The sequence below is a fragment of the Malaclemys terrapin genome, chromosome 7 (genome assembly GCF_027887155.1).
Source record: "Malaclemys terrapin pileata isolate rMalTer1 chromosome 7, rMalTer1.hap1, whole genome shotgun sequence".
Classification (NCBI taxonomy): domain Eukaryota; kingdom Metazoa; phylum Chordata; order Testudines; family Emydidae; genus Malaclemys; species Malaclemys terrapin.
Window position 1 is genome coordinate 79,954,409 of NC_071511.1, and position 24,130 is coordinate 79,978,538.

The following is a 24,130-nucleotide window of genomic DNA, read 5'->3' on the forward strand; positions in this document are numbered from 1 at the left end:
ATACCCTATATAAGTTTATTATATGATGTTTGCTGCAAGGTTTATTCCACAAATATGTTGTTATTCTAAGGAGATAAATTCTCAAGCAACAATCTATACCTCACACTTGAGTATTTAAGTAGTGATACAAAATGCCACTAGAGTAATGAGCTGATCAGTTTACCTACCAGTGATGCATTACACTACATGCACATCTTCACCAAAAACAAATACAAAAATGTACCATAAGGCACCATGTTATAATACAACAGTGTTCCTACCTTCCACAATGTTAAAATTATTGAACAAATTATGCTACAGCCCTTGTAAAGGCCAGGACCATCATGCTGGTTGAGTTCAGTGTTTCTCGTGTAGGCAGTCCTGAGGAGTTGGTATTGCTCCTGTTGGGGACAGTTTTGTGCTCCAAGTATGCATGATGCATTCTTGAAGGGGTGGAGAAATGTAAGGAAGAGAAAAAGACGGTTACTCACCGTTGTAACTGTTGTTCTTCGAGATGTGTTGCTCATATCCATTCCATTAGGTGTGTGCGCGCCGCGTGCACGATCGTCGGAAGATTTTCTACCCTAGCAACACCGGCGGGTCGGCTGTGGAGCCCCCTAGAGTGGCGCCTTCATGGCGCTGAATATATACCCCAGCCGACCCGGCGCCCCCTCAGTTCCTTCTTGCCGGCTACTCCGACAGTGGGGACGGGGGGCGGGTTTGGAATGGATATGAGCAACACATCTCGAAGAACAACAGTTACAACGGTGAGTAACCGTCTTTTCTTCTTCGAGTGCTTGCTCATATCCATTCCATTAGGTGACTCCCAAGCCCAACTTAGGTGGTGGGGTCGGAGTGAGACATTGCTGTGTGCAAAACCGCTGACCCGAATGCAGCATCGTCTCTGGACTGCTGCACTAGTGCATAGTGAGCTGTAAACGTGTGGACTGATGACCAAATCGCCGCTCTACAAATGTCCTGTATCGGAACATGTGCCAGGAAAGCAGTCGAGGAGGCTTGGGCCCTCGTGGAGTGAGCGGTGAGGTGCGGTGCTGAGACGCCTGCCAGGTCATAGCAAGTCCGGATGCAAGACGTAATCCAGGAGGATAGGCGTTGTGAGGAGACCGGTGAGCCTTTCATTCGGTCGGCCACTGCAACGAAGAGTTGCGTCGTCTTTCTAAAGTGCTTTGTGCGGTCAATATAGAAGGCCAGGGCCCTTCGTACGTCCAGGGAATGCAAACGTTGATCCTGGCGAGTGGCATGTGGTTTGGGATAAAAGACCGGGAGAAATATGTCCTGGTTGATATGAAATGGAGAAACCACCTTAGGGAGAAAGGCAGGATGTGGACGAAGCTGCACTTTATCCTTATGGAAAACTGTATAAGGGGGCTCGGATGTAAGCGCCCTGAGTTCAGAAACGCGCCTTGCTGAGGTAATGGCTACGAGGAAGGCTGTCTTCCAGGATAGATACAAAAGTGAACAGGTGGCTAGTGGTTCAAATGGAGGACATGTCAGTCTGGAGAGAACCAGATTAAGGTCCCACGTCGGGACGGGCTGACGCTGTTGTGGGTACGTCCGGTCTAAGCCCTTGAGGAATCTAACGACCATCGGGTTAGAGAATACCGAGGACGTGAATTCCCCTGGGTGAAAGGCTGATATAGCAGCCAGGTGAACTCTAATTGAAGATATCGCCAACCCTTGCTGTTTTAGGGAGAGGAGATATTCCAATATGAGAGGAATAGGTGCCTGCAACGGGGGCGTGGCTCGTTGTTCGCACCAACATGAGAACCGTTTCCACTTGGCCAGGTACGTAGTCCGTGTTGAGGGCTTCCTACTGCTCAGCAGAATCTGTTGGACAGAGTACGAGCATTGCCGCTCTGCCTGGGTGAACCATGGAGCAGCCACGCTGTGAGGTGGAGTGATTGCAGGTCGGGGTGACGCAGCCGTCCTGAGAAATGAGATCCGGACATAATGGAAGCGGGATCGGTGTTTGAACCAAGAGTTCCAACAGTGTGGTGTACCAATGTTGTCTCGGCCACGCTGGAGCGATCAGAATTACCTGTGCCTGGTCTCTGCGCAATTTGAGCAGTACCTTGTGGACCAGAGGAAACGGAGGGAAGGCATAAAACAGGTGGTCTTTCCAGGGAAGGAGAAACGCATCCGAGAGGGAGCCCGGAGCTCGACCTTGTAGGGAGCAGAACACGTGGCACTTCCTGTTGTCTCGAGATGCAAACAGGTCTATCTGGGGAAACCCCCACCTCCGGAAGATGGAATGTATGATGTCCGGACGGATAGACCACTCGTGCGTCTGGAAGGACCTGCTGAGTCGGTCCGCTAGAGTGTTCTGGACTCCAGGGAGGAACGATGCCGTGAGATGGATTGAGTGGGCGATGCAGAAGTCCCACAGGCGAATGGCCTCTTGGCATAGAACTGACGAACGTGCTCCTCCTTGCTTGTCGATGTAAAACATGGCCGTGGTGTTGTCGATGAGAACTAACACACAAGGGCCACGTAGTTGATTGAGAAATGCCTGGCACGCCAGGCGCACCGCCATCAGCTCCCGAACATTGATGTGCAGGGCTAACTGGGGTGCAGTCCACAGGCCCTGGGTATGGTGTTCGTTGAGATGGGCGCCCCAACCCAGAGATGAAGCGTCTGTGACCAGATGCAGAGAGGGTTGTGGGGCGTGAAATGGCATCCCTTCGCAGACCACATTGTGATCTAGCCACCAGGTGAGGGAGGTCAGGACCGAGTTCGGGACCGTGACCACCATGTTCAGGCTGTCCCGATGTGGACGGTATATTGATGACACCCAGGTCTGGAGTGGGTGAAGCCGAAGTCTGGCATGCCTGGTTACGTACGTGCAGGAAGCCATGTGACCCAGCAGGGTAAGGCACGACCTCACCGTGGTAGTTGGGAAGGCCTGGAGCCCTTGAATGAGGCTCGTGATGGTGCCAAAGCGGTTGTCTGGCAGGATGGCTTGTGCACGTCTGGAGTCTAGAACTGCGCCGATGAAATCTATTCTCTGGGTAGGTTCTAGAGTGGATTTGTCCTTGTTGAGTAGGATGCCCAACTCGTTGAATGTGTGCACTATTCTGTGGACGTGAGCTTGAACTTGCTCTTTGGTGCGACCGCGTACCAGCCAGTCGTCTAGGTACGCGAACACCTGTATCTCCTGCCGACGAAGGTACGCTGCCACGACAGCCATACATTTCGTGAACACTCTTGGGGCCGAGGATAGGCCGAAAGGAAGGACTGCAAATTGGTAGTGCACCGTGTTTACCACGAATCGCAGGAAGCGTCTGTGAGGTGGGTAAATTGAGATGTGAAAGTATGCGTCTTTCATGTCGAGGGTGGCGAACCAGTCTCCAGGATCGAGGGAAGGGATAATGGCCCCCAAAGAGATCATGCGGAACTTCAACTTTACTACGAATTTGTTGAGTCCGCGCAAGTCCAAGATGGGCCGCAGACCTCCTTTGGACTTGGGGATCAGGAAGTAACGGGAATAAAATCCCCTGCCCCTTAACTCTATCGGAACCTCCTCTATGGCCCCCATGGCCAGGAGCGTAGAAACCTCCTGTATAAGAAGTTGCTCGTGAGAAGGGTCCCTGAAGAGGGACGGGGAAGGGGGGTGGGAGGGGGGGATAGAAGAAAACTGGATAGCGTATCCCTTCTCCACCGTGCGGAGGACCCAGCGGTCCGAAGTTATAAGGGACCAAGCACGGTGGAAGTGGGAGAGGCGATCCCGGAAGGAGGGGGCTGGATCCTGGGGGATGACTGGGGCGCCGTCCTCGACCGCACCTTCAAAAGTTCTGCCTGGGGCCTGAAGGTGGTCTAGGTGGCCCTTGGTTTTGGCCGGGTTGAGGGCTGGTCCACCTTCTTCTACCACCTCGCCCTCGCCTCCGGGTCGAGTCCTGTCTCTGACGAGGCGGGGGGGGGGTAGAAGCGCTGAGGCTGCGGCCTAAATGGTCTGCGCTGAGGGCCCACAACATGCATCCCCAGGGAGCGCATGATTGTTCTCGAGTCCTTGAGGCTCTGCAGGCGAGAGTCCGTCTTGTCCGAGAACAATCCATGTCCCTCAAAGGGCAGATCCTGTAGGGTTTGCTGCAGCTCCGGAGGCAAACCCGAAACCTGAAGCCAGGAGATCCTGCGCATAGCGATACCCGAAGCCAGGGTCCTCGCAGCTGAGTCTGCTATGTCCAAGGAGGCCTGCAAGGAGGTCCGAGCCACCTTCTTGCCCTCCTCTACCATGGCTCCAAACTCTTCCCTGGACTCCTGGGGAATCAACTCCTTAAACTTCCCCATAGAGTTCCAGGAGTTAAAATTGTAGCGGCTCAGTAGCGCCTGTTGGTTCGCCGCTCTAAGTTGCAGCCCTCCGGCTGAGTAAACCTTACGGCCAAACAAATCGAGCCGCTTAGCCTCTTTTGATTTAGGCGCTGCAGCCTGCTGGCCGTGGCGCTCTCGTGCGTTCACTGATTCCACCACCAGTGAACACGGTTGGGGGTGGGTATACAAGTACCCGTAGTCCTTAGACGGGACAAAGTATTTCCTTTCCACCGCTCTCGCTGTGGGTGGGATAGAGGCAGGAGTTTGCCATATCGTATCCGCATTCGTTTGAATCGTGCAGATCAGGGGTAACGCCACCCTCGATGGGGCATCCGCTCCAAGGATATTCACGATCGGGTCGTGCACCTCCACTATCTCCTCCGCCTGCAGGTCCATATTACGGGCCATCCTGCGCAGAAGATCCTGGTGAGCCCGAAGATCTATTGGAGGTGGGCCTGTGCACGATGTGCCCGCCACTGCCTCATCCGGAGAAGAAGAGGAAGATGCCTCCGGTGGAACAGGATCCAAGGGCTGGTCCTGGTCTCCCTGTTCCTGGGCTGGAGCATCACCTGTGCCTGAGTCCAGGGCGTCAGGTGGTGCGGACCCAGAAGCCTCCATGCCCCCTGGCGGAGGCCGAGAAATGGTGGACTCCGGGGCCCCTCTGATGGAGTGACCGGAGCGAGAGGTCGAAGCAATTGGAGCCCCTTGCGCCTGATGGTACGCCCACGGGGTCCAAAACGACCAGTGAGATGGGCCATGAGAATGGTCCCCTGTCGTGTCCTGCCAATGTCCCAAGTCCTGTTCCTCGGCTTGCCCCTGAGGGGGGTATGCCGATCTCGAGAGGTCCTCCGAGGAGTGGGACACCGATCTCGATGGCCACGGCAGTGCCGAGAGCGTCGAGACGATTCCCATTGGCTGCGGTGCCGCACGGTGCCGGTCCGGAGATGATCTATCTCTACGCGGTGCCAGCGATCGGTGCCGGGACCGCGACCGGTGCCGATGACCTCGGTGCCGGGAGTCGGATCTGGACCTCGACGAGGACCTGGAGTATGCCCGGTGCCGGGAGCGGCCTCTCTATGTCGAGCGTCGACCGTAGCGGTGCCGAGAACTACGTCTCGACGTTGATCGGTGCCGACGATCATAGCGGTGCCGAGACGTAGAGCGGTGCCGCGAAGAAGATCTTGGCCGCGAGTACGACCGGTGCCGAGGCGATATTCGGTGCCGGGACTGCGAGCGGCGTGGGGACCTGCTTCGGGACCTGGATCGGTGCCGAGGTTCCAGCCCTTGCGATGGAGGGCGCATCAAGGCAGGTTTCCCCCTCGACTGGACCGGGCGAGTCAACGGTGCAGTCGTTGCCGGTGGTTGAGGCGGTGCCGGCTCCGTGAGAGCTATTAAGTCTCTCGCCGCCGCGAAGGTCTCTGGAGTCGACGGGAGGCACTGTATCACCGCCGGTCTCGGTGGAGACGCTATCTGCACCGGACTCAACGGCCTCGGCGCCGGAGTCGACGGTGCTGGAGGCACCTGTTTCCGGTGCTCCACCGGCGGACACGGCTCTACCCCCGGCACTGAGGGAGCCGGCGTCTTCGGCACGGATGTCCCCGTCTTATGGGCTTTTTTATGCCCCGGGGATAATGACCGGCGCCGAGGCACTGCTTGCGGTGCCGACGAGGTCCGGTGCCGGGGAGGCTTGTCTGACGCCACTCGCGTGGTCGTCATAGCCGGTGCCGCCGGGGCACTGCGCACCGAGGTGCTAGGTGCCGGGGCCTGACTTGTAGATGGAGCGTCCGGACTAAGTGCCGCCTCCATCAGGAGTTGCCGGAGCCGAAAGTCCCGCTCCTTCTTGGTCCTTGGTCTGAAGGCCTTACAGATCTTGCACTTATCTGTTTGATGGGACTCTCCCAGGCACTTCAGACAGGAGTCGTGCGGGTCGCTCGTGGGCATAGGCTTAGCGCAGGAGGCGCACTGCTTGAAGCCGGGAGCGTTGGGCATGAGCCCGGCCCCGCGGCCGGGGGAGAAAGGGGGAGACGACCCCCTTAATCCCCTGAACTACTTAGAACAACTAGAACAACTTTTAAACTATTTAACTATTTAACTATAAACACTAGAACTATAACTATAACTATAACTGTGATACAACAAACTAAGCTAGGGAGAGTGGAGAACAGCTAAGCAGCGCTCCACAGTTCCAACGACCATCAGGGGCGGTAAGAAGGAACTGAGGGGGCGCCGGGTCGGCTGGGGTATATATTCAGCGCCATGAAGGCGCCACTCTAGGGGGCTCCACAGCCGACCCGCCGGTGTTGCTAGGGTAGAAAATCTTCCGACGATCGTGCACGCGGCGCGCACACACCTAATGGAATGGATATGAGCAAGCACTCGAAGAAGAACGGAAATTCCATGACATTGTATGATAAAGCTTAGAACTTCCCTTTCTCACTGTCCCAAAACCAAAGTTCCTTTGCCCGGCAGTACCCCTCTCCCAGGAAATTTCCATATGTGAAGGGTTGTTATAAAAGGGAGGGCCTTCCATTAAAGAAGCAGTGCCACTCCTCTCCAAAGTCAATAGTGAAAAAACTGAAGGACAATGAAGGGTAGCTCAGAAGGTTCATTTCAAAACACAAGAACTAATTAAGTTTCTGAAGTCAAGACAAATGCTAAATAGTTTAGAAACTTTGTATACTCTAAGATTAAACACAATTTATCATTTATGACACAGTTCATTTTTATTCAAGTTTTAATCCAGAAACAGATAAAGATAGCTTTAAAATCAAAAGAGTCTGTTTGTGCACTGTTTTTATCTGTCATGTCAAAAATAATCTACAATTTCCCCTAGTTTTGTTTCAGGTTGGCAGAGAATTAGGATTAGCCTTAGAACAATGCTCTCAAACTTGTTAATAGTGAAGATCACATTTTACAGATTAGCTCATGGATATCTCCCCTCCCTTTCATCATTCTGAACCACCTCCCTCCCATTTGTAATTACATAATATCCATGTGACAACTACAGCAAATGCCTATGCAGAATAGGAACTTTAGGAAAGCACATGATGTATTTTTAGCAATGTAGCAGCCAGAAACAAGGAGAAGGAATCAGCACCACATGACAAGCCAGCCCTCAGTGGAGTACCAATTGGCCCTGAAACATAGTTGCAAAACCACACAATTTGAACATTTATGTTGCAAGATCCATCATGTGGGATCTGGATATGAGATCTGCTTCCCATGGTCAAATCCACAAATTCTTTCAAGCAACCATAAAACTCAATTGATTGATACCACTTGGATTATCATAAAGATCAGAGATTTGGAAGGATTTTACTAATGTTTGCATTCCCACTGTATCGTCATGTGTTTTTTTTTTTGGTTTTTTTTTTTGCTGCTTACCCAAGGCTGTTAGCCAGGTAGCAAGACTGTAGATCTAACCACAGGGGAGATTGCCACAATCAGGACTGTGGAAGAGGAATCAGTCCCACAAAGGTGATTTAAGCTTCTTACTTCCAAGATCCCAAACTGTGGCGACGTCTGCCACAGAGACTTTATTGATCAGGTAGGAGATATTAGTCCACTTTAGGGGTCAAGAAATGTCAAGAGGTTGTGTCCTTTTCAACACACACTATTTTTGTGACAACATATTGGTACCCCTCACACAATCAATTTGGGTAGGGAGTCTGGCTTGAATAATCTACCCTGCCATCAACATAACCCTTTCTCTGATAACTGAAGAAAATGAACTTTGCCAGGAGGGTTTTGCACTCTTCTTCCACAAACCTTTCCCTCCTCTCCCCCTGCCCCCCAACTCTTGCTTTCTCAGTGAGGACTAGTTCAGAGTAAATGAAGGGGGAACAGACTGGAGGAATAAAAGATAGACAAAAAAGAAGAGTCCCCACCAGGACTAGCCATGACACAGGAGACAGAGTTAGGTGGTACAAAATGATGGCCTTGGGCTAAAAGCATCACTGAGATACATGACAACCCCAGGTCATAGGAAATACCTTTAGGTAAGAGGAAAATAGGAATGTGTTCAAGGCTGTGCCGATGGGCTGGAGGCACGTCACTAAAAATGTGAGGACAGGTGTGGAGAACCAGCAGGAGAGCAGTCACAGGATGCACTGGGGAAGAGGGTCCAGCAGGAGAAACAGGGTTAGTTGATGCCATCAGTCCGGCTTTTACATTTTAGAAGTCTCAGTTGAGCTGGGCCTGCAAGCCTGAACAATCAGTAGTGCGGAAGGAAGCAGAGCTGGTGTGCATGAGATGAGGGAGTGAACTGGGGAAATCTGCTTTCATCAGGCCAGTGGTAGGGTCCCCCTCATGTGCATGTTGAACTGAAAGTCGGGGGGGGGGAGGCCACAGAGAAGAAAGTATGGATCAGATTCCTAGTAAGACCTAGAAGAGAAAGGGCCTGCCAACTGGCTGGAAGGACAGAGATGCTGCTGTGAAGTTGTGGAGCTATTGTACTGGAAGGTGCTCCTATGCCTATAGCTCCCAGGAATTAGGCTCCAACAAAATTAATTTCCCAGAGATTTTCCTTGTGACAACAGTCCTGGGTAGAACTCCCCAGCAGACCTGGTACTGGACACAGTATGAAAATCTGGGCACCTTTGAGCATGAGCAACTCATGACGAGCACGTCCAAGTTAGCACAACTGAAAAGCCTAGCCCCAAGCAAATGTTAGTTATGTCAAGTCAAAAGGAGACACTATCATATTTTCAAGTTATATTTTTAAAGGGTAAATTCAAAGGTCTTTACTCAGATTTTACTCCGGCAAACTTCCTTGGTTACAAGGAAAGATTGCTTCTTGCTCTAGTTGCTTATGCAACATAAAGTGCTTCAGTGGCATTTATTTGGCAACATAGTAGGTTCTATGACGCCTCTTTTGCAAGTGTTGAGACATTCCTGCTCAACAATGTTTGCACTGAAGTCATTTGAAGTTGAAGTGATGACTTTCAAGTTAAGGGCTACTTCAAGTTTGGATTCAGAGGGGGAAGGGAATAGTTCTGTTGATGTGAATATTTCTATGGCTGGTTTCTTGTAAGGCTATGTCAAGTTCATTCATTTTAAAGATAAACCATCTTTGAAAGAATAAGGGTAAGAGATCACATCCAGCACTAAGAATAAAAAACGCTATGTATCTTAGCAACTAGAGGAGATTTTAGCTTGAATGTCAACTTTTAGAGAACTTCTAATCTTATTTTTTAAATTGCTATTTCCATACAACAGGGAGGGGAGGTAAAAACGAGTATTGTTAGATTAATTTTTGCGCATTTAAGGATCTGATATCCAGACATTTCTAGACAAAACTCAGTATACATCTATTGGCATTAAAAAAATATTTTCAGTAGACAGTTTAAGTAGAAAGGTACTCGTATGTGTTTTGAACTGTGAATTTATTTGGTTTTAATTTAACTGAAGATAGATTCCTTTTCTTCATTCTCTCTAGCAACTTATATACATCAGCCATAAATGTCTGACATTTTCATAAAAAAGGCCATGGATTCATGTATCGCATACATATTATCTTCTACGAGAATCTGCATCAAACATGTGGACCAATTCCTGGCAAAACCATGAAAATGGATTTTAGGTTGTAAGTGTATTTATAACTTCAGGGGGAACAATCACCTTAATAGAATGCTGTAATTTTAAATGACAAAAAATCTCTGACTTGCAAAAAATACAAAACTAGGCTATAGACTAAAATGGTGATCTACAAAGAAAAGCTACAAGGGTGGTCTGAAAAAGTCTAAAATATTTTTGCTGCTTTTTTAATGTTATAAATTCTATTAATATATTTTCCCCTGAATGGCATTATGAACAACTGGAGGGTGGTACAACTACGACATTAGAGAAGCCATGCAATTAAATCTGATTGAAAGAGTAAGTGACTTTTAGTCAGGTTGTTTAAATCTGTATCACGTTTTTTAAAAAAAAAAAAAACACCTATTTAACTCAAATACTCAAAACAGCTTTGTTAAAAATTCAACACTATTAGAAAGGGTGCCCTTTCTGTTAAGGATTCACCTCAACAAGTTAAAATAAAATCTTACAGCTTGCCCTGGCTACAGTAATGTGCTGGTGCTGGTTAAAGTTAACATTTTAAAAACATGTTTTATGCTAGACTGGACAAGGATTCAGAGTCAAGACCAACTTGTGTTGTAATACCATCTCCCAATACATTCAATTTGCTTACATAGACGTGCTCAGAATCTGCAACTAGGTCAAAAGGAAAAAATGTTAACTCGTTCTATTCATCTCTATGAGGTGTTAACTGCAATCTTTCAGCACTTATGAGTATTGTACCACAAACATCCTGTGAAAGCACAGATTCACTGTAGCATTCACTGGAAAGGCCTTCTGTGGAAATAACACGGCAAATATACTATACCTTTGATTACACCACTACCCCGATATAACGCGACCCTATACATCACTAATTCGGATATAACGCGGTAAAGCAGTGCTCCAGGGGAGTGGGGCTGCGCACTCTGGTGGATCAAAGCAAGTTCGATATAACGCGGTTTCACCTATAATGCGGTAAGATTTTTTGGCTCCTGAGGACAGCGTTATATCGAGGTAGAGGTGTATTCGGATAGAGCTATTTGTTAATTTTAAATATGATATCTTTAAATGATGGTAGAAATGGTGCCATCTTTAAAGTACTGAAGTCCTTTTGCATAGTTTGTAAGTTAAGACAGGTTTTATATAAAATTTTGGATCATTATTAGCAAAAGGAGTTTATTTTAAAAAGCTAAAATATTTCTGATTAATGCTCATTATGATTAAGAGTAAGGCCAAGTAACATAATGAACAATTAAAATAAAATTGCAGAAATTCCACAGATTTGGGGACAAAAGTCTAAGAGAACATTGCCTACATACCGTGCAGATCTGCATGATGCCTCACGTGTAACTTAAAAACTGTCATAATGTATCAGTTTTTCTAAAGGAAAAAGGCTTTTTTTTCCTCCTGGAGGATTTGTGTTGGTTTGACCCATCTCTAGTACAGCAGAAGGAGCCTATGTCCATTGCTAAGAACTTACATGCCACTCCTGAATCAGCTACAAGGGGTTGTTTAGGCCTGGTCTACACTACCAAGCTAGGTTGACGCAAGGCAGCGTACATCAACTTAACTCTGTAAGTGTCCACACTAAAATTTTGCTCCCACCAATGTAACTCACTGATTACGCTGACTTAAGTCCACCTCTGCAAGAGGCATAGCACTTAGGTCAATGGAGTGTCAGTGTAGACACTGAGTTACTTACATCTTTAGTGGCGTCCAGGAGCTATCCCACAATGCCCCACCATGACCACTCTGGTCACCATGTTGAACTCTGCTGCCCAGTGGCCAGGTACACGTCCCTCCCCTTTTAAAGCCCCACAAATATTTGAAATTCCGTTTCCAGTTTGCTCGAGATGGAGAGCCCACCTAGCAACTGCCCAGTTCACCATGCCGGCTCCATGTTGCAGAGGCACTGCTGCATGGAGTATACAGGAGATGTTGGATCTCCTGGTTCTGTGGGGAGAAGAGGCTTTGCAGGCACAGCTCTGATCCAGCAGTAGAAACATCAATATGTATGAGCAGATCGCTCCAGGTGCGGGGGAGAAGGGCTATAACAGGGATCTGCAGCTCTGCCACATGAAAGCCAAGGAGCTGTGGCAGGTGTACCAAAAGGCAAGGGAAGCTAACAGTCACTCTGGTGTGGAGCTGAACACATGCCACTTTTACAAAGAGCTGCATGCCAACCTCGGTGGAAACCCCACCACCACGATACTTTGGGGGAGCTGCAGTCACAGGCCCCAGAGTGAACAGTGGGGAGGTGGTGTTGCATGAGGAAGGAGGAGGAGGAGGCAGAGCATGGGGGACAGGCGATTGGGGGATCTAGTGGCATGAGGCAGGACGTGTTTTTGACTCCAGAGCAGTAAAGCCAGTCCCTATAGTCCAGCCTGGTGAGCCTGATGGAGGGGAAGTATGCAGTTTGTTTTGATATTGCAGGAACATATCTGTTCATTTACTTTTTTAATCATGCTAGAAGAGGTAGTGAAATAACCAATAGACATAGATTCGCTTTCTGCTTCTCGCTCCCCTGTGCAGTTAAGGCAGAAGGGGCCCTGAAGAATAGTTTGTTTATGTGCACTGGGATAGAGATCTCGAGGAAACTTTCCTGGGGATAGTTTGCAATCCTCTTCTGAAGGTTTCTGGGGAGAGCTGCATTATTTCTTCCGCCGCAGTAAGACACTTTCCCACACCACTCAGTAATTACTTCACCAGGCACTATTGCAGCACACAGGCTAGCAGAATATGAACCCAGTCTGCAAGAGCTGTTCCCTTTCAGTTTCTGTTACCCTCAGGAGTGAGAGATCGGCTAAAATGATCTCCACATGTGGAAAACTGTGCCTGTATTCAGTTCAATTGCCCTATCTGCATATATACATGCCCGTGAGCTACCCCTCCCCCCCTTATTGTCCCAACTCACCCCCTCCCTCCCAAGCCATACTCACCATGGCTGGGACTACTGCGGTGCTCTATGAATCCCAAGGAGAAATGAGAATGTAGTGCTTGTAACTTGCATGGATCAAGGGGAGTGAGTTCAGTGTACCAAGTTTCCATTTATCTTGTGAATACACTCACAGTAGTACTTCTGTGCATTGTCTCTCTCCATCCACACTAGTGGAGCGGCTCAGCCAAAGAAGGCTAAGGAAGAAGCATGATGACATGTTCCAATGGCCTTTCAAATGGCCAAAGACACATTCAACTGTCATTCTGCACATGCTGAGCCTGTAGTTGAAGCGCTTCTTGCTGCTGTCGAGGTGTGGCTTCATAAACCATGAGAGTAAGGGGTAGGCTGGGTCTCCCAGAATCACTATTGGCATTTCAACACCCCCCCAATGGTAAACTTCTCATCTGGAAAGAAAGTCCCTGCTTGCAGCATTCTGAACAGGCTTGTGTTCTTAAAGATGTGTACGTAATGCACCTTCCCTGACCATCCCGTGTTAATGTTGGTAAAACATCCCTGATAATCCACCAGTGATTGCAATACTATAGAAAAGTAGCCCTTTTTGTTGATGTACTTGGTGGCAAGGTGGTCTGGTGCCAAAATAGGGATATGCGTGCCAGCTATTGTAGCCCACCGCAGTATGTACACCCCTTTGCTGCAAAACCATCCACTATGTCCTGCACATTGCCCAGAGTCACAGTACTTTGTAACAAGATGCGATTAATGGCCCTGCACACTTGCATCACAGCAACCCCTACAGTGGATTTCCCAACTCCAAATTGATTCCTGACTGATCAGTAGCAATCTGGCATTGCAAACTTCCACACAGCAATTGCCACTCATTTCTTCACTATCAATGCAGCTCTCATTTTGGTGTCGCTGTGCTGGAGAGCTGGGATGAGCTCTGCACACAATTCCAAGAATGTGACCTTGCGCATCCGAAAGTTCTGCAGCCACTACTCATCATCCCATACCTGCATAAAGATGCGATCCCACCAGTCAGTGCTTGTTTCTCCGGACCAGAACTAGTGCTCCATGGTCTGCAACTACTCTGTGAATGCCAACAATAATTTTGAATTGTTTCTGTGTCCCACAGCAAGCTAGCCTCTAAGGAATTGCATGTTCCCCGCAGCTCCTCTGGAGGCTTTGCAAATACTGCAGGATCAGGCGTGTTGTGCTCGTAATGCTCGTCACAATAATGCAGAGCTGTGCAGGATCCATGCTTCTCACATAGATGTCGGACACGCAGGTTTGGGGGGCTTTTGAAAAGAGGTGTGAAACATTATGGGATGCTGACAGAATTATGGGATGGAGAAAACTCCATCATGCGGTGTTGAAACCATGTTCCCAGTTACCCCTGCACAACTCGTTTGTCCCCATAAGGCATTGAAACCCTTCGCAAAACACCCTGCGCTATATGGTGGCAAGTTGCACAGCGGGATAGCTACCCACAGTGCACTGTTCTCTGCATCGATGCAAGCACTACTAGTGAGGATGCACACTGCCGAACCAAGAAGCATAGTGTGGACATGCAAAAGTGATTTAATTACTACGACAGCTGTAAATTGACATAACTTAGGTTGACTTAATTTTGTAGTGCCCTTAATAGTGATACAAGGCATACCCCTCACACATGCTTCTTGCAGAGCACTTTGCAGCTTGTCAGCTTGGGACCCAAATTAGACTATGTGAAAAACTGTTAAATTTACCTTGTTGATGGAAACTGTCAAAGCTGGCTCCACGTTAGCTTCAATTTCTTCGGGTGTATAATAACAAAAGAGTTTACCACCTCTTAGTACACAGTACAGCCTCCTCCAGTTAGTCAGGCTTCCTACCATTTGCTAAAAGGGAGAAACATTCAGTAAGTTGCTAGTCATACATTAGCTTAACAACAACCTAATTTATGGATTACTCAAAGTTCTATTGAATTTCCATGGGTTACATCTAATGGAGTCCATCTTGTGAACTATTCAGACATCAGACTGTAAGATCAGAGCTGCGCACAACACATTGTCAGAAAGGAATGGCTCCTGCAGAATATTTTACTGTGTCACTCAAGGACTTAATTATTAGTAACATTCAGCCAAGCCAGATGTTTGTTTAACTGAATATCCTTCAGTGTTTTACAGTTTTGCCAATAATAGTGTCTCATGGTACTCTTGGAATATGGAATGTGCTGGTTGGCCGATAAGGAAAAAAAGAGTAATTTTATTTCTAATGGAATCTACCATTAGAAGAAAACTTTAATGGCTACACTAACTTAGCTAGTTACAGGAAGGGAGCAAAGGAATGTCCTCTCATTTTAAAAATTATGACTTTAAAAATTAGACATGCAACTATACATACCAATTTTCATACCAGCTAGGCACTTACAATTAATTGGTCTTTATGCAGCAATCTAGGCTGTTTTACTAATAATCCCACTGAGGAAACATTTGATTATCTTACTCTTAGCCACACAGTGATTGCCATTAAAAGATCAGTGTTTAATAGCAGCCACCACAAGATAACAGCTTCCTGCATACTTAGAGTAAGAGATACCAGTCCTCAAGATACCACCAGAGGAAACTACTCACTTTTTAATACCACTGAAAGTCAATTGTTAATATGAGCAACATTCCCTGTAAATTGCACGCATGCATGGCTGCACAGCTGTCTTGAATATACAATACAGGTACACAAACTGAGCCACTCAGCTGCCCACAGCAAATGTGATGGCAGGTGGGCCAGACCAGGTGACTGCTGGGCTGTGGCAAGATAAGAGGCTGTGAGGTTTTGCTCCACTGGTGGCTGCAACGTGTCACTAGCTCCTTCCTCCGCTCTGCAGGTGGGTGGTGAGTTCCTCCTACCTCCCCTCCCCCCAAGCCCGTAGAATTGGTCATCTCCCTCCAGGTCCCAGAGACCCACACTCCTCTGGGAGCACATCCCTTCTGGGTATCCCATCACCTTCCCCAACCCCAAGGAACCCCCCACCCCCCAACTTACCAAATTGACTCTCCCCGATCTCCCCAAAATTCCCCGTCACAAATATTCCCAAGGCATTCCACTCCCTCCTTCCCCTGTCAAGAAACTCCAGGAAATAAGGGGGTGCAACCTCTCTAGCCCTGGTGGTGGGATTGATGTTGCCTCCAGGAGCCCTCTGACTCCATGGGGCTGAACAGGAAGGACTCGCCATCTCCACCTGTGAACTCACCCTTCCCACCCCTGCCCCAGCAGTTTCTGCAACCTCCAGTGTCCCCCACAGGTATTCAGGCTCCTGTTCTCTCCCTGTAGTCTGCATCATGAGATGCCAAAAATTCCTGATTTCCAAGATGGGCAAGGACTGGTTCTTCCTGATCCTGCTGGAGCTGCTAATAGCACTAGTGAGTTGGGACAGTGTCAGCCAAATAAACAGGCATCAGGGTATGTGTGGCTGGGTATGCTGTCAATCAGGGGAGCAGGACCCAGGGGGGCGGAGGGAGGTAGCTGCATTTGGAGTCAGCCAAAAAAAAAAAAAAGAGCAACTTAAAACATGGCACATATATAGTAGTAGCAGCAACACAGTGATTCATTAGTTCAGTGTAAGCAAAAGTGTAAACTTCTCCAACGACAAAAATGTACTGCTCAGTGGAGTTTGCAGAAAATTTAGAGGGAACTTTGGAGATTAGAGGATATAAATCAAGTAAACTCTTTTTACCTGCTGATTAAGAAATCCTGTCATCACATCCTTGGCCATGCAGAATGGCTGAGCAACTAAACGACAACACATGCTTCCATATAAGGGTAACCAGAACGACGACTCCTCTAAAAGAAAAAGTATAAAGTTATGACCATTGACCATAAACTCACAGATTAGGGATCTGCATACATTTTAACTTAAGAACATATTAAAGAAGTAAATCTTTTTATATAAGCAAAGACTGAAAATAGGAGTTTGTCCTATCTCTCTTTTCTATGACTGACAGGTCTACAAAAAGCAGAAGATCGGAGAGGCACCATTCTTGACAGTAGTCATGCTGGTTTGTTCTTATGTTCGGAAGTATTTTATGGGTATCTTTAATTATCTTTTCAAACAATTTAGCCAATATTTAAGTTAGGCTCACTGCTCTAATTCTCCGGATCACCACTAGCACCTTCCTTGAAAATAAATACATTTGCTAGCCTCCACTCATTCAATATAGCAGCTGATTTTAACAAGAGATTGCATATTTTTTCTAGCAATTCAGGCACTTCATCCTTAAGTACTATCAGAACTCTTGGATGAATGCTGTCTCGTCCTGGTGACTAGTTGTGTTTAATGATTTGTTCCAGCACCTCTTCCTAACACCTTAATGGCTGACAGTGCATCACCTTTACTATCCAAGAGAAGTATCTCCCCAGTAGCCTCTGGGATGAAGAGTGATACAAAAATCATCTCCCTGTTCTCACTCCTTGGTAGCCACATGCAGCCAGACACAGACTCCCTCCTGATATACTGAAAAATTTTTCAGGGTGTATATTTGGCTATTTCATCATCAAATTCTCTTAATCTTTCTAATATTCACCTCACCTTTTATCTGACATGTGGATGCTCCTTTCTCTAGGCTTCACTTGGGTTGGATTTCCATTTTTTGAAGAAGATGCATATGACTTGATTAATCTTTTGAACATTACAATTTAATTATAATAGTTTTTCTTACCTTTCTGGTTCATTTTTTGTTAAGAAGTACACATGCCTTTTATGTCTATTATGGTATGTTTAAAATTCTTAGATCATTTAGACCTACTTCATTTCCTCACTTTTAACTCACTTTTTTAAAAAAATGCAAATTCCTAAAATATGCTATAATAGGGCTAGCTATTGGTACAGCCCCTCTTGGAAGAATGAGGAGCTTAATTAAATTGTGGTCATTATTCTTTAGGGGCCCAGGTATAATTATTTCTTAAACGAACTCCTATGTTATTTTGGACTAAGTTTATAGTAATTTCTCATCTTGTGCTTTCCACAACAGGTTCCAAGAAGAAACCACTTAAGGTACCAAGAAACTGCTTTTCTATGCCTTTCTCATCATGTCATATGACCAATTTATGTATGGCTAGCTAGCCTCTCATTACTGTTGTACTGGATTTAGTTGCCTCTTCCTCAGTGCTGTGCACTTAACATCCTATTCCTGATTACAAGGGCAGAAGTATAATCATAGCTAACATTTGTATTCCTACAGTTTGTGATTTGTAATCCTATCAATTTCTACTGTATAGTCTTCTATAGTCAGAAATTTCATCGGATATTCTAAGGCATTTTTCAGGTATAGTAGTATTCCCTTCATCTCTGCAACATAATTGGTCCTTTCTTATTTAGTTTAGACCCAGATATTCTAGTGTTCCATTGACTGGCCATTCAGCACCATTTCAGAAATGCTTATTATAGATCAAAGAAATCCCTATTATGTCAAGTTGCAGTTCTTGACTCATGGACCAAGGTAGGTTGTGATACTAAGTTATGGTCAACATAAAATTGAATCTAAGGAAAGAAGAGTCTAAAATATTGATCTTTGTTGGGCTGCAACTGCATGGTACAAGTGTGAAAAGACTCTCAGAGGACATGATATATATCTAGAGAAAATTTTGAATTATTAAATGTAATAAGCCTGGAAATACAAGATATCATCTTACCTCTTTTCAATAAAAAAGCTAAAAGAATGAAGTTTTCTTTGGGGGAAAAGCTGTAAACTTGTATCAGATAAAGATACTATGAGCTAAAACAAAATAAAGTAACAAGTCCAGGGTTTTATATATTACCTGCTGCCATGTTTGCAGCAGCCCCAGGTTAGCACGCTAGATCTGAGGCTGCTAGTAGTTACTTGTGCTGTCTCAATGCTGGGATCTACCTAGGGGCAAGAACTCTTGCTGAAAATAACTTTTAATTAGGACCCCCCAGTACAATAAAGCACTTATGCATGTGCTTAACTGAGGTGTTGAATCGGTGCCTAAAAGACCTAATGGCGTTTAAGCCTCTACTCTGTTTACCGCTTCTCCTTCTGCCTACAGAGGAAGAAACAGCTCTCTTTCCTGTGACACTGTTCCTTTCTTGTGAGGAAAGGAGAGAATTTCTATACAGCTATAGGAATTGGAATGAAAATGGCAGAGAAAACTCTCAGCAGCTGTGCGAGACTTTTGTGAGGGGAGAGGGAGATGCAGCTCCTGGAACCAGTTCCTGGATACTCTATTCCCAGCCACTGCAAGACTGTATACTGGGGGAGATGATGCAGGAGTCTTTGCAGTGAGGTAGCATTGTGGACAGAACAAATGCACTTGGGGCTGAGTGACTGGACAGTCAGTTAAGTGGATTTTGGGGTGGAGAGATATAGAGATTCTGACGAGATTCTGGAGACCGGGGACAGCAAGGGAAATCAAACTAAAGCTAAAAATCAAACTAAAGTGAGATTAAAGGGAAGAAGAAAGAAAACAAACCATAGAGTGGGTTTAAAAAGGAAGGAACAATCAGGTTTAGAATAGCTCAAAACAACATGTGGAAATAAGCAAAAAGAAAAATATAACAAGATAAAAAAAGTTAAATGAAGGGTAGGAAATAGGAAAAATATGAATTATAACAAGTTAATTTTTTAAAGAGTTAAATGTTAAAATATTGTAATGAAGTAGACATGAGTAGCGTGTATGTATACACACTGAAGGCCAGGGTGCAGAAGTAGGGGATGCCCGTCTCTGGTGCAGTTCATCTCCCTTCTCTGGATACTGTTTAACCATCTGCAATAGGAATTCTCTTTTGAGTTCGAATATACTTCTGAAGCACATCACTTGTTTTGGAATAAGCATTTCATCCAATAGCCAGACATTTTCCCATATACCCAGGCTTCCTCAGACCCCTAACATGGAAATTACTTGTATCTATTTAGGGGAAACACTCTTGCTACAGTCTGCCTGTATACACAAAGCATTTCTCCCTTGCATCCCTTCCACAACTGCTTTATTCACAGCAATACATGTTCCTACCTACCATTTATGACACTAAAAACATTTCCACACCGACAGAATAAAGAGTATAGTATTCAGACCACAAAATCCACACGAGTATTGAATCTTTCCTTATAAGTGATCAGAAGATATTAATGTGGGTAAAAATGTTACCCATACATGTGATGCATTAAATTTGGATCTGAACTTTAAAAGAGAAGTTTTACAAGTCTTTTTTCAATTTAGTAAGTTACACGTAGATGTTTAGTTTTAAACAGTTGAAAATATTTTATTTAAAGTTGCCACATATTAAGTACCAATAAAAATAATCTAAATCTTATAAGCCTTTTAGTTTACTAAAAATGGAAATACATGATTTTACTAGCTTTTTTTTTTTTTTTTTTAAACACACTTCCTTAAATCGGGACCCTGTGTACTTACCATTTCCTGTAATGGTAAGGTTGTGGGTCCTGAAATTGTCCTCAGCACTCTCCAACCCCAAAGTGGTATGTGCCAGCAAACTGTATTTTGCACCACTGATTGTGAAAAACAAGGCAAGGTTTAAATATTTCTACATGACTTTTCTCAGGCAGTTATTAAAAGGAGTCTAGACAGTCCTAGAGATAACCATCCCACCGTATCTAAATATGTTAACTGCCAGGCAGCACTTGTTAATAACCACAAAGTTTAGCTAATCACCAAGAGTCTGCATATGCCTGTTTTAGCTCTTTGTCCCCACAAAATAGTTTGTGTACCTTTTTGAGAATATTTCTGTTTATCATGTATTCACATTGCTTGGAAATAGCCACTCTGAATCACTGAGTGAAGGATTTTAATTGTATCACCCGTTGCCATTAAAGGAATATTTTGTGAGAGAGGCAGGGGTTTTATGACTGACATGTTCTGTTCTCCATTTACACTAAAACTAACTTGGGTATTCTCTTTTATTTTTATTTCACATTTATTCCTTGGAACAAACATCTTGTTTGAAAAACTATTTTGTTGACTTTTGTGACCCATATGCCATTATGTTTCATAATATATTTAGTACTTAGCCTGGTCGGTTTTCTTATGTTATTCTAATTGCATATCTCTTTAAAAAAAAAAAAAAGTTTTATAGAGCTCTGTGTTCTATGCTTTGGTTTGCCTTTATAGCAGGGACCAAATCACATGTTCTAGCAGGACTGTAATATGGTTTTGTAATATTAGTATAACAGTTTGATTCTTTCTATACAGAAAGACCAGGCTATGCGGTAATGAAATCATTGACAGTAAGTTTTATAGTGTAGATGGATCATTTGACAAATTGCACTTACAAACCTCAGAACATTAAGTTTTTGTTCTGGCTTTTATCTAGTGGGGGGGAAAAATCATAATTAGAATTCAGCATAGTGCATGTGGAATGCTGCTCTTGAAATGACCTAATACAAACTTTGTTCATGTTTAATCTTTTTTCAAATACACTTCAGACAGATTAACAGATTTATAGCCCAGCAATGTAATACTTATTCCCTTTGGCTAATGAGTTTAAACTAAGTGAAGTTCACAAGAAAACTGCTCAATATCACTCACTATTCACACTAATAGCTTTAGCATCATACCCTTAAAATATCTTCAGTACAAAGTAAGACTATTGAGTAATAGGGGAAAAGGACAGAAAGCAAAATTAGATTAAAAGATACTTAAAGTTTTGCTCTCCCATCACCTTCTACTCTTACTAAAGTATATTAAATATGTTTTTAATAATGTTTTTCCTAATGGCATTGCAGAAACAGGCGCCAAAGAGGAAGCACGAGCTGCCCTGCCCTATTCCTACCTGTAGGAGAGGAAGCCAAAAAAGGAAACATAGCTGGCAAAGAGGTAGTGCCTCCATTCTAATACTCAACTACCTCATGGCAGTGTTGAGAGGCTTGTGATACTGGCATTGTGTGTGTCAAGTATTATTGTTGTATAACCTATTAAGAGGTGGGGTGGGAGGGGGGGAATCCTTACATGCCTGAACACAAAAGTGTCAGCATACATGTATGCATCGTGATAAACTGTCCCCAAGCAAAAGATTCTCCATAACTAGGTACCAATATGGTATAAATATAATGTATAAATCAATCATCTGTGACTGTGCTATTTAAACTGTACACAGTTTAGTTTCTTCTCATAAATTTTTGTACTGATTTTCAAGTTACATCAAGCATGACTAATTATAGCAGTAACTTTACCAAAGAAAACGACTTATTTTAAAAATATGTTTTACAGTAATGTTTTCTAAAATTTAACAGTCATTCCTTTCAGCCAACTTCAATATCATTTCCAAAAGTTTTAATTTAAAAAATAAGTACTGATAATGGGCTAATCAGCATTGCTGACAGTGTTTTGACTATACATTTGAGATAATTAGCTGACTGTCTTGTATTTCAGTTTCTTTGTGGTCACATCTAACCATTCTTGGTCAAATGTCACTTATGGAATAGTATTCTGCAGTTGTATAGCAACCTTCCATCTAACAACCTCAAAAGCGCTTTATCAAGTCATATTCACAACATTTGTGAGGTAGAGGAACATACCTATATACTGATAAGGGAATAGAGACACAGAGGTTAGTATCCAGATGCTCTGACTCTTAGTCCTGTTCCTTAACCACATGACCACTTTTCCTATCAATGGACATTTGTTCATTTCAGATGCCTAAACTCTAAATAAATATCATAATATATTTAGTACTTAGCCTAGATTCTCTAAGTTATCCACAACCAGATGCTATAACACAGTTGTTCCCCAGAACCTCACAGGTAGCCACCTTGAAAAAAATATATTGACGGCTTTTCTATCAGGCCTGTTAAAGATGCAAGAGTCACTATTAAATGATATAGGTTGGAAGTGGCATCTCTCAAGGAAAGATGGGAAGCAAAATTTGATAAATTACCATTAGATAAAGAAGCTGTTCACTAAAATATTTAAGTGATAGTGTGTGCAACTGAAATTAAAACTGTTTTTTTGGGATGAATGGCTGTGATTTGTCAGTCCCCAAATGTTACTGTTAATAGCACGTAACACTTCAAATTGAGTTTTGCTAGTACCAACCGAGCTACAGTGACACTAATTTGGTCACATCTCGTTTATAGCATAAGAAAAAAGTTAATAGTGGAAACAGTAATCCATATATGTGTATAATGTCAGTGTTACCTAAGAAGAAACTCTCATTTCATTATTTGAATATTTACATTTTTAACGTTAACATTCCATTTACTCCTCTCCTACCCCCACCCCCAATCCCCTTCCATTAACATGTTGAAGGGCATCTCTCCTCCCAAAAGAAAGATAGGAGAATCTATCTCAGGAGGCTCTTAGTCACCAGGAGTCAAGACAGAGAGCTCAGGAGAGAAGAGGGCTACTTTTAGATGGTTTGCTGTTACTTTTCTCTTTGAAAGCTGTAAACCATATGCAGGTAAATATGGCTAACAACTAATTTATCTGCTACACCTAAAAACAAAACAAAGCCATTGAAGGGATGTCTCTGCTTAACTTGGATACATGGCAAATGCATCTAGCTGAGCTAATCACCAGACCCTCTGCAACATATTTCTTTCTAAATTAACCCATTACTCCAACACAGGCCTACTCAAAACCATTGACGACAATAAAGCTGAAGCAGCTAAATGAACATGCCTAAATCCTCTCATTGCCTTAGCCACTAGAGTTCTTTTTAAAACAAAAGTGTTGGATAAATGTTTGGTTGGTGTTTAGGGGTTTCAGATACTCAAGTAATTATTTAAATAAATTTGTGTCCCATTTCTGAGAACAATAGTTCAGGACCTGGAACAGAAGATAGGCTAGAACTAATGTGATTAAAATTGTTACCAACCAGATTTTTGTATTTGCTATCGATGTTGCCTCTTCAGACTTCTAATAACACTTTAAGAGGCTAGCCAATTCCTATGAAAAATGTGGGAGACTGGAGACTAGGTGAGGCCTCACTGGTGCACAGTATCACTCTTTAAAATTCAGATACTTTAGGACTATTGCTTATTGATACATGGACCAAATTGTATACATTGTACTGAGTTGGAGCATGTTGGAATGAGCTTTCCAAGATTTTGTTTCGTCCTACTGGGTAAGATTTCTTGGAACAGGCCTGTTTTTGAGCTAAAGCCAATAAACAGTCTTGCTAGTTTGACAAAGAAAACTGGAATTTTTTTAACGTTTCCCTTTACAAAGCAGTAGAACAGATTTATGAACCATGACTCTGGCTTCACTTAATGTCTAACCTAGAATATGACACTAAAGAGTACGACTATTCTGTCTTACCTTTTTATTCACAGAAACAACATCCATTGAATAGTTTTTTAAAAGTTCCTAATAATTACCATTGAGGCACTTTGTTTAAATCACAGGCAAACTAAAAGTGTT

General features: G+C 44.4%; 1 protein-coding gene across 3 annotated transcripts in view; it reads right to left on the reverse strand.

Annotated features, from left to right (window-relative positions):
• The window catches only part of RTKN2 (rhotekin 2), a 100,578-nt gene that overhangs the window by 12,265 nt on the left and 64,183 nt on the right, over positions 1-24,130 (reverse strand). For all 3 annotated transcript variants that reach the window (XM_054033340.1, XM_054033341.1, XM_054033339.1), the window contains exons 7-9: positions 20,168-20,262; positions 16,473-16,579; positions 14,506-14,637 (exon numbers count right to left, since the gene is read on the reverse strand). In XM_054033340.1, the coding sequence (XP_053889315.1) occupies positions 14,506-14,637; positions 16,473-16,579; positions 20,168-20,262 (334 nt within the window). The remainder of the gene's footprint in view (positions 1-14,505; positions 14,638-16,472; positions 16,580-20,167; positions 20,263-24,130) is intronic.